The following is an 11453-nucleotide window of genomic DNA, read 5'->3' on the forward strand; positions in this document are numbered from 1 at the left end:
AGTCACTCTTAACCCTATATTGAATTCAGATATGCTGCACTAGGAGCTAATGAAAGTCATCTATCTCATCTAACTCAATAGGCTACTAGTGCTTATTATGTTCCCAATCTATGAAAGAAGAGTTGAATTCCCCGGAAGAAGATCCGCCGAACGGAGAATAAGTTGTAAATCTTAGTTCTCGAAAGCGAGTGAATCAGTCTTCCTTATAGCTCTTTCCTCCTTTTGCTTTGGTTGTGTTTAACCGCGGTTAAACACAAAGAAAAGGTTGTTTAGCTAATAGTAATAGTTCGAGCGGGTAGCAGTTTGAAAGCGAACGAGCTAACTAATATATAAGTATATAGAGCTGAGCGAGTAAGCAAGAAGAATATATAGACCATACAGGCATTTCCCCTTCTTTCATCACCATTGAAAGCGCTTTGTCCCGCCTATCAGAAAGGCCCCCGCCCATCTCTCTGACTTCGGAGAGCCGCTAAATAATGAGGTTCGGCATCTGTTTGAGCTGGAAGAAGAAAGGTTTGATCCTTCTAGAAATTAGCTAGGTGTCTACTCATTATAGGTTTACCGTTTTAGGAAGGGTTATATCTTTAAGAATATTCTCTAGTGAGCTCAGCCATGAATGAATTCTAAAGCTTTTCTCTATTTTTTCTCTTTACTGTTTTATTGCTTTCAATTAATTATAATTTAAAAATCCAAAAAGTGTTACAAACTCCGGCGACCGGAATTCCGGCGACCACCACTACCGTGCCGCCTTCTACCACTGCCAAGCCTCAATTTTTACCATGTATATGACCCAAGGACAACCTTTTCCAGATGACATGGTGTTGAAATTGTCGCTCGATTTCCCGGAATTGGTAATTCCGACATCTGTCACCCGGAAAAGTTCGTTCGAAGGTCGCTCGTCATTATTCGTCACTGCTCGTCGTCCCCGGTGTTTCCTCATTGCTCGAGTTACATCAAATTCCCTCGTTTGGTATAACTCTAATCCCACTCTTCTTTTTTGGATTGATTTCTGATTCGTTCTGTGACTGTGTTAATGTACTTTTGAGTTTAGTTGTTTTAATTTATCGTTCAATCAACAACTTTAGTCGTCGCTCGGTAATTTTTGAATAATGTGTTAGTTTAGTCGTTTAGTTTGTTACTACGTCGTTGCTTCTAAGTTCTAACAAATTGGTGTAACGTTTAGATGTTTCATTGGGCTGAGTTAGCCATGTTTAAAACCTGTTTTGGTTTGTTTGATCATTATCTTAATTAAAGCTTTATTCATAATTTGTTGCTATTAGATATTGATTTAGTTTGAATTCCGGGCAGCATTGGGTCTTTGAATTGTTTAACTGCCCATTGGTCTCTGTTTGTATTTGTTTGCTTAGTTTTGAGTTGAAATAGAGATTAAGAAGGCAGGAGTATTTGTGAATTTTCAAATAAAGTACAAAGTTGTTGCCTTTTTACTGTTTCAAAAGCTGTTGGATATAAATGTTTAACATCATGAACACAGGTTCCCTCTCGTTTTTTCAGCTTTTGACTCTCGTTTTGCTAGTTTAGTGTTTTTTCAACTATACTATTTACTTGAGATATTTTACTACATAAACAGAATGTCATTTTCCTTCTTTAATTTAAGTAGCATGTCAAAAGTTTTCTTTAATTAGTTTCTGCAAGGCTTCTTAAGTAAAATGAATTCATGCTCGATTTGAATACCTGTTAATATCCAAGTTAGGTTAGCAATTACTAGTTTGTAAATTCGTGGTATAAATTCGATGCTATTTGCTATCCTATTCTCAAATAAAATTTAATTGGCTGAGTATTAGTTCACTATCTCCTCAAGCTAGAATTAATTGTTTAATGTCTATATGTGCTTATTTCAGATTCACGTGTGTAGTTTGGATGGTGGCATTTTAAGATTAACTAAAAACAAAAGTAAGTGGGCTAATGAGTTAGGTGTAAAATAAAAAAAAATATAAAAAACTGAAACCCTAATCATATGCTTAAAATCATGCAGCGTATTAACTTAAGGATTTGTTCCTTATTTATCTCCTAGGCATCTGTTCTTTAATCCCCAACCCAAATGATTCCTTAGTTTATATATTTTTGGTTTATGTTTTTTTTCATGTTTGAATATTTAAATATTTAATGATATACTAATATATACTAAATTTTATACTGTAGATATTTTACAAATATATTAAATATATATACTGGATATATGCACAAGTTTTTTATTGGAAAAAACATTTATGATATATTCTAGTATAAATATTTTATATCTTACACATACCATGAATATACCAATTATTGTATACCAATTAACATAATTTAAAATTGTTGGAATTTAACATATATATCTTACACATATATCTTACACATAATTTGCAAGTATGATACATGTAATAATGCTGGAATAATTTTGTCACTTTTTTGTGTGTTTTACGGTGGAAATTGCTTTGAGTATATATTTTACAGGTCTTGATTATACCCTGCGTAAATAAATATAATTTAAAACACATAGGAGTATTATATAAGGTAAAAATACCGGATCCTAGATCCTAGGTTATAAAAAATACATTGTATATATTTAGGGTATATATGCTCAAATCATAAATATACATCAAATAAACAACTTGATACACTGTAAAAATACATAAGATAAGCGTCAAATACATTTTAGTACACAATAAAAATATATAAGATATTGGTCGGTTGTGCATCAATATCAAAAAATTCCCAACTCCACGAGACTTTCAAATGCCTTGTTTTAAAAAGGAATAATAAAGAAACCTTAACTTGATCCCTACAATTTTGAGAAAAAAGAACGAAAATGGAGGAATTTTGGGTTCGTGATGGTAGAGAGATTAGTGGATAAATAATCTCTACAGTTTTGAGATTTTGGTTGAATATGGGAGATTTTTAAACTCTAACAGATGATCCCTTAAATCATGGGTCAGTTTTAAAAAACAAAGAATATGATGGTAACATATTATTTTTAAAATATGCTATATATGTAAGTGAATTTGCTCATTTTGAAATAAATCAAAAATATAATTGTTTATATAATATTTGTTTACTAATTGCTCTACAGAGTAAAAAAATCTCAAAAATATATAGATATGTGATCTTAGTAATTTAGGCAATTATGCTAGGCCCAAAGAATAGTAGTAAAAGCTGATAGCCCATAATTTCTTTTGAATAAGCTGTTAGCCCACTAGTAACACTAATAGGTTAGTTTACTAGTTGGCCCAACTTTACCCCAAACAAAGGCCTAACTTTCATGCACATAGTTCTTTCGCCAAATAAGCAATCAGATTTTTTTTCTTCTTTTATGATTAAATAACTTTATAACTTAGTCTCTTTAATAACTAATTTAAACGTTAGGTAATTAGTAAGCGCGCTTTAAATTTTTTATTTACGAACTCGCTTGCGTAGCATGATGTTTAACATTCTTTAAATTAATTCAATAATCTCATATCATACCCAATAACTTTATTTAATTCCTCATTTAATTAATCCCTTATTATAATCGCGGATTCGCTTGCGTAGCGCGAATGCGCGATAGCTGACATTTAATAAATTCCAAAATTAATTCCTTCGAATGTAGTAATTTTTTATTTTATTATTTAAAGTAAACACTACGAATAATTGATTGTCATGATTTCGGATTCGTTTGCGAGGCACAATTATGATAATTAATAAATTTCGTTTCGATCACGCATTCGCTTGTGTAGTGTGGTTATGGCAATTTAATATTATTCAACACATCTTTTAATAAACAAGCAATAAAAGCAGATATAGACAAAACATGAAAACCAAATAAAAAATAGTTTATCCAAAATAATTTAAGCCAATTTTTAGTCAATAAAAGCGACCGTGATAGAACCACGAGACTCGGGGAATGCCTTACATCTTCTACCCGAGACTCGGAGAATGCCTTACATCTTCTACCCGATCAACAGAATTCCTTACCCAGACTTTATTTTCGCAGATCAAATAATAAAAGAGTCAAATCTTCCTTTGAATATGGATTCAAATAAAATGTGACTTGGAACACCGAAAAATCAATTCCAAGTGGCGACTCTGAACAATAAAATAATCCATATTTCAAAATTGTCATTTCAAATGGAAAAACTCTTTAACCCACAACAATCCATAACATATTTATCTTGCGGGGTTTAGAAAAGGGGTGACCCTATTTCAAAATTATCATTTCAAATGAAAAAACTTTTTAACCCACAACAATTCATAACATATTTATCTTGCGGGGTTTAGAAAGGAGTGTGACATATATATCGTTCAAAACTAGTCGATGGTACCATTGGCTATTAATATTATGCCACACAAGACAAAACAATAATAAAAAGAAACTTTTTTCACCACATTAATTTCATAATCACTAGTCAAACGGTTTATATTTCGCAAAATTGAGTAGGAAAATATAAATTGTTTGCCTGCAAAATCTATTCTGAAAACCAACCTTATAGCTAAACCAAATGGGGAAAAAAAAAACATTAATGCTTCATATCAAAGAAGCTACGTCTTTTAAAAGTTAAAATAATTAGGATTAGCACATCCTTTTGTTATACTTGTTCTTTTTTCTGTTTCTTTACTTTTGTACTTTAATCTAGTTATTTCAGATAAAATATACTTGTATTTATTCATTGTTAATAAAGTTTTAATTTACATTATTTGACAGATAATTTCGAAGAACAGTAATATTTCTATGATTTTTTATGCCGAGCAAGTAAAAGTGTCATTGTCGATACAGTGAAAAGAGCATTTAGAATCTGAAGTCAATTATAAAAATCGCACACCATAAAACAGATAGTGCAAATGCTTGAAAATGATAAATACATTTCTTTGAATAACCTCATAACATCGAAATTATATATTTAAGTAATAGAAACTCATTTAGCAGCTTTGCAAGAGATTTTATTAATAAATTGTTAGTACAATTCTGTTCGTTCCTTTGATTGTTCTTTTCGGATTGTTCTCCGACATTCGAGGGATAGTGCAATGTATTTTTCGAAAGTAGGATGATATAGACCTCCTTGAAATGTATTAGATCTCCACAAAAGTCAAGTATTGTGCGGATCTTTTAGAAGTATTTGATTTTCAAGAAACGTCTGATCATATTTTAAGTTGATACTCAAGAACGTTTCTTTATCACTTCGGCTTTGAAAGATATATTGATCACTTCGTGAATATTTTATGGGATTTTCGAGATAGCAACTCTGCAATCTATTCATCGTATCATCTCGAAAATTTGAAATAAACTCAATCCAAAAATATTTATTGAACAACAATTTTTATGCTTGAATTTGCCTAAACCAAAATAAAATTCAAAGAGAAGAAAATAAAAGAGCACAACATTGTCGAAAAAGAAAAGAGAGAGAACCACAACCCAAATGCAATGGTCCTAACTCCTACACCTAACTTGGGCCCTTTGGCCCATATGTTTACAGTTAACATTAGATTTCAAAGATTTAATGGGCCAGCCCATTACCATTTTGGTGTAATGGACTAACATGTCCATTGGAAAGCCCAGCCCGTTTACGTATATTGACCTTTATATCTTCCATAAATTGTTGAAAATTTTTCTGAGATGATCCATCTTGTCCTAATGCATTCTCTAATGTCTTCCTCACTTCCTTCATTGCCTTTCTCAACTCTTGAGTAGTATCTCCACACATAAAATTGCTAACCTTTTCGGCGACTTCCTCGTGCGTGACACGTGCATTATCGCAGAGATTAATTCCGATCTTCCAATCATTAACAACTAATTTTCGGTTAGTAAATTGATCGGTTAACAAGGGAAAACATATCAACGGTATACCACACCATATACTTTCCAACGTTGAGTTCCATCCACAATGAGTCAAGAATCCACCTATCGCAGGGTGTGAGATCACTTCAATCTGTCGACACCATGGCACGATCAACCCTCGATCTTTTATACTTTCCTCGAATCCAACGGGCAAGAAATCGGTTTCGTCCGAGCTCACGATATCGGGCCTTAGAACCCAAATAAAGTTCACCCCACTAAGTTGAAGCCCATGGGCTATCTCCAATATATCTTCTTTACTAGTGTGAGCATAGCTACCAAATGATACATACAAAACTGAAGTATTGGGCTTGTTATTGAGCCACTGAGAGCAATCAGACTCAGACCATAGGCTAATACTGAATGGGGCCTTAGTAAGCCCAGATGGGAAAATGGGCCCAATAGCATAAGTGGGCTGTTTCTTGTTTAGGGCTGAAAGAGTATCAAATTCAAGTTCTTGGACTGTATTACAAATTATCATATCAGCCTTTTTAATATCTGTAAAGGCTTTGTAAATTACCCTGTGGACTACAGTCCAAATATCAGTTGCTTGAAGATATGACATCAAATCTCTTGGTTCAATTGCTTCAACTCCTGGTATATAATCTATACTGTCCTTGCGATTATCTGATAAATAAAAATATAATTTAATCAAATTATAAAATTATAGCAGTACAAAGTGAAACCAAAGAGTACAACATCAACAAACCCCGCTTAATTCCATAAGTGGGGTCTGGGGAGGATAATACATATGCAGACCTTAGAGGCAGATGTATGATTTAAATTTTATGGATTCAACTTTTAAGGTTTTTAGCATTGAACTCATTATATTTTTAAAGTTATAAGCTTATATCTACTATTTTTGTAATTTTAATAATTTTTTACTCCGCGTCGAAAGTTATGGGTTCAGTTGAACCCGTAAGTGAAACATTACATCCACCTCTGGCAGACCTTACCCCTACCTTGGCATTTATTTTTAATTCATCTTTGAAAATATTGACGTATCTATCAAGATTTTACCTAGAATGGAAGTCCGAAAAACGAATTATTTTCGTGATTTTCTCTAGCCATATGCTTAGATAAATGAAAAGAAAAAGGAAATTCTCCAAATTGTATTGGGTTGGTGGTGTAATCATAAGCTGAAATGGTTAATCATTAACATCAAATAATTTCAAATAGACTCACCAATACCATTCAATACCAATAGCATTATTAGAAAAAAAGCTAGATTCTAAATATGAGAATGATTAGTCACCTTTTTAATATTTTTCTTCTTAGAAAATTATATTTTTTGTTCTAATCCTATCCGAATTCAAAAGAAAAAATATATTAAATGAACCAAGTGGATCAACTCTCAAGGCTATGCTAGGAGGTCAAAGAAGGCAGCTATAAAACAGTAAAATGAAAAGTTAAGATAATGATCTCTGATTACAGTACGTAATTTTTAGCCCAAGTTGATTTTCGAAAAGTATGCAAAAGGATAAAATTTCAATTAACAGAAAGTTGTTCGGTCTACAAACATGGGATAATGCATAATAAATAATTTGTTCAAATCCTCATTCTATAGGAAAGAGAACTTAAAGCAATTACACGAACAAAGATTTGGAAAAGAAGTTGACCTAAATCAGAAAATCTAAAATTTAATCTAATATGCTATTGTATTTATTTTTGAGGATGATATAGACTTAATAAAATGTATATTACTATCAGCTGTAATAAAAATTAAACAATAATGTTAAATCATGTAGAACTTAAATTTTAATCAAGAATACTTATCTCATTCGAGAGATTTACTATACGAAAAAGAATAATTTTATTCCTATTATACTTCTCGTCCAATAATATAATATCCCTGATGTTATCCAATAGACTCAAGTATATCCCTCCTTCGTTAAGACTTCCAAGGTACACGCTCAATCCTACGTAATATTAACATTTCAGTAAGGTTAACACTACGTAACATGCCATCACGTCAACGCCCCTAACCCATTTTATACCCCTCCATACTTGACTTATCTTGAGATCATAATTTGCTTGGTATAAAGGCATAATAAGTTACAATTTTAATTGGCAAACTCTTATCTTGAGATCATAATTCAAAGATTGGATGAGAAAATGAGTCATTAAATAATTCATTAGCTCACCAAACATGCACAACTTTTTTTTCATCTTTCGTAAATAATTTCTCTATTTTTTTAGGGTAAGGGTAAAGTTTGCATACATATTATACTCCCCTGATCCACTTATGATTCCGCAAAACTTTTTGTTGCTTTACTAAACATGCACAGACTAGGTAATTTTCACTTCTAAAATATCTTCAAGTGTGAACACCAATCCTATTATAATGTCAAAGTAATACTAACAGACAAGAGAGGGGAAAAAAAGGACTAACAAGAAATAGAATTAAAGACATGAATTGACTAACTTTTATACTATTTCATACAAAAACTTTTATATATGCATCTCAACCAACCACCATTAATGTATTATGAAAACAAAAACAACAAAAATATCTTAGATTCAAGACTGAAACTATATTTAGAAAACACAAGTTGTCTGTTCTGAAATCAAATGGAGGTTGATGTCTCAACCAACCACCATTATAATTTATTACCACCAAACTTTCATGGGATCCCACAATAAAACACGACAAAAACAATAAAGAAATAAAGGAAGACCCACAAATTGTGTTGGTCCATTATTACAATTTATGTTTGTAAGTGAATTTTAATCTAAAACTAAGAAAAAAGAATCTAACACTATATAGCTTGATTTATTTTAAGATTTCAGTTTTTGGTTGATATTTACTTCGTATTATTTTAAAGAGCAGTGTAGACCTATTGTATACATTAATATTATTTCTTAGAAAAACATACATACACACACATTTGTGTGCAGGGACGGATGTAGAAAAACATACATACACGCACAACATAAATTTATGTGTAGAATTTACTAAAACCAAACCCATAGCTCTAAAATTATAGTAAGTTCAATACAAAAAACCTTAAAGATTAAACCTATAAAGTTTAAATTTTGAATCCGCCTATATATATATATATATATAAACTTCATAATCTAGAGCAAAAGAGCCTAAATTACAAGTCCTCTAAATAATCACTCCATGATAAAAGAGGTAGGGTTGCATACAGAGGCATACCTACGTTATAAAGAGAAGTGTCACCCTCGAAAATTAACACAAATTCTATGATGTATATGTCTTTAGAAAATATTAATATATTAGTAGTGACATCCTATATACAAAATAAAATTTGGTTGAGCACGCAAAGGTACACGCCCCGATAAGAGGCGGATTCATGATTTAGATTATGTGGGTTCAACTTTTAAGGTTTTTAGCATCGGATCTGGTCGAAAAATCGGTCGGCGCACACCCCGACTAGAGAGACTGAGAAATTAGTTGAGTACAAAACTTATCTTCAAGCTTTACCTTATTCTGATTGTTCAGATGACGATCGCATTGAACCCATTGTATTTTTAAAGTTATGGGCTTAGACCTACCATTTGTTGCAATTTTAATAAATTTTTATACATAAATTTATACTCAGATAAACCCGACGGCCATACTCTACATCCTCCCCTACCCCGAGCCAACCCACTCATAAAAAAAAAAAAAAATGAGAAAAGGAAAAAAGAAAGTTGAAAGTAAAGGGTCACTATACCTTGACAAGCAAAATGGCCATTTTTCTTGAGAAGTTCCATATGATAATAAAGAGTCAAAACCAAAGCAGGCTCTGTCCAAAACGAAACATACACCAAATTATACTTCTCAGCAATCATCAATGGCCAAACATAGAAAGTATCAGCAATCAAACACGTCACAGGCGGATCAGACTTAACCAAATTCCCAACAACTTCATCAAAATGTGCTGAAAAAACATGCAAAAGTCCCTCAACAAATTGGTCATGATTTAAAGACCTATCAAATCCCAAAGGAAAACCGTCATTGACAGTTGCATAACGTATATCAAGCCCATTTTCACGAGCTTTAGCAAAAAGATCATCTTTATTATGTTGGTAATTTTGTTGAGTTTGTGAATTTGAAATCTTGGAATGAATATAATGTGTGTTTACAAAAGTAATTGTAAAGCCATGAGAAGCAAGTTTTATGGCTAAATATACAAAAGGGGTAATGTGACCTTGATATGGATATGGAATCATAATAGCATGAGGTTTTTGGTAATGACTTGCCATTGATAAGTTTGTTGATCTAATTGGGGAAGAGGAGCTTTTGAAAGAGAGGAGAAGATGATGATGACCAATTTGCCTAGTTTTTTGGGGGTCCTATGAGTTTTCAAGTGGCATTTATTTGTGCTCCATAATTGAAGGGAAAAGGAGGGGAAATGAATTAAAGTGGAAAAGAATTTCTAGGAAAGGAATCAAGTTTTTAAAAATTCTTATTTGAGCAAGTAAATTAATTCAATTTTGTTTTTCTTTTCACATAGGTAAGACTAGGGGTGAAAAATGGATAAAAAAATAATTATCCATCCATATTATCCGTTTTACATAATTGACTTTTTAAAAATGGATCAAATGTGGATAAAATCTATATTATCCACTTAAAAAATAGATACTTATTGGATAACTAATGAGTTTAAATTTTTGCATTTGCAAAGATCAAAATAGAGGTTCCTCAAATTTGGGAGCCTATGAATTCTCACATAAGTTATCCTATTCAAGAAAATGGATAATATGGGTATTCATATTATCCGCAAATCAACCTATTTTCTGTCCATATTAAATATGGACGTATCAGATATTTTATCCGCTTTGTATAATCCGTTTTCGACCCGATCCATATACGATATGTTTTGCCCCTTTGCCACCCCTAGGTATATAAGACTCTTCTTTTTTCCGGTTTAGCCATCCAAAATATAGCTCATCGGTCGCGGAGACACATGTGTTAAGGGGTGTTTATCGACACTTTTTTGTTGCAAAATTACACTTTATACCTAGGTAATTTTTATTGTTATGTATATATAATCTATATTGACACCCCTTGGCTTTTTCATAGGTTTATATTTTGACCTCCTCTTTAGTAAAAATTCTGATTCCGCCACTAAATCTAACTTATTCAAGTTTTTATCGTGTAGCCATTAAAGGGGAAAGAACTTCCTATAGTAAGTTTTATAATTACATTGAAACCTTTAATTATGGATAAAAATATATCCTAATCATTCTACCATATTTCTCGGTGATGGTAAGGCCTAATTGGATCACAATGTATTTTAAATGTGATACTATCTGTTTATTAGTATGATTATCTCATCTTCATTATTCTTTCATTTTCCTCTTTACCAAGTCATAATCTTATAACATAGTTAGCACATAATATATAATCAGATATTGAGTAATGAGAATACTACTTAAAAGTCTACTTGGTCAACTAGTGAAGGAAACATAGTCTTTGTAGTAATTGAAGGTGAAGTGTGTGTTTAGCTGGATTTCAGGATGACCAAAAGTAGTATAATAGGAAATATAATTTTTACTTTGCTGAAAACATATAAAAAAAGGTTTCTCGTGTAAGAATTTTAGAAGTTCTGATACCCTTTTTGATATTATACAGAAAATGTAAAGGTTGTTGCACTTTAGTTTCAGTGTGTTAAAAACTTTATTGGATTTTAGTGGT

The 11453-nt window shown here is 31.8% G+C and overlaps 1 protein-coding gene across 1 annotated transcript; it reads right to left on the minus strand.

Moving 5' to 3' along the window:
* Positions 1-5247: 5247 nt before the first annotated feature.
* Positions 5248-10108, minus strand: LOC104103922 (UDP-glycosyltransferase 86A1-like). The gene is made up of 2 exons (XM_009611886.4): positions 9487-10108; positions 5248-6433 (listed from the first exon to the last, which is right to left on the minus strand). The coding sequence occupies exons 1-2, from the start codon at positions 10016-10018 to the stop codon at positions 5469-5471; spliced, it is 1497 nt and encodes a 498-aa protein (XP_009610181.1). The 5' UTR covers positions 10019-10108; the 3' UTR covers positions 5248-5468.
* Positions 10109-11453: the final 1345 nt, after the last annotated feature.

Source organism: Nicotiana tomentosiformis, chromosome 7 (genome assembly GCF_000390325.3).
Source record: "Nicotiana tomentosiformis chromosome 7, ASM39032v3, whole genome shotgun sequence".
Taxonomy (NCBI): domain Eukaryota; kingdom Viridiplantae; phylum Streptophyta; class Magnoliopsida; order Solanales; family Solanaceae; genus Nicotiana; species Nicotiana tomentosiformis.

Excerpts from the sequence above, each read along its gene's own strand:
- LOC104103922 (XM_009611886.4), bottom strand. The coding sequence starts at position 10,018 with ATGGCAAGTCATTACCAAAAACCTCATGCTATTATGATTCCATATCCA. Across the intron at positions 6,434-9,486 it reads TGGCCATTTTGCTTGTCAAG|ATAATCGCAAGGACAGTATA; the intron begins GTATAGTGACCC and ends TTTATTTATCAG.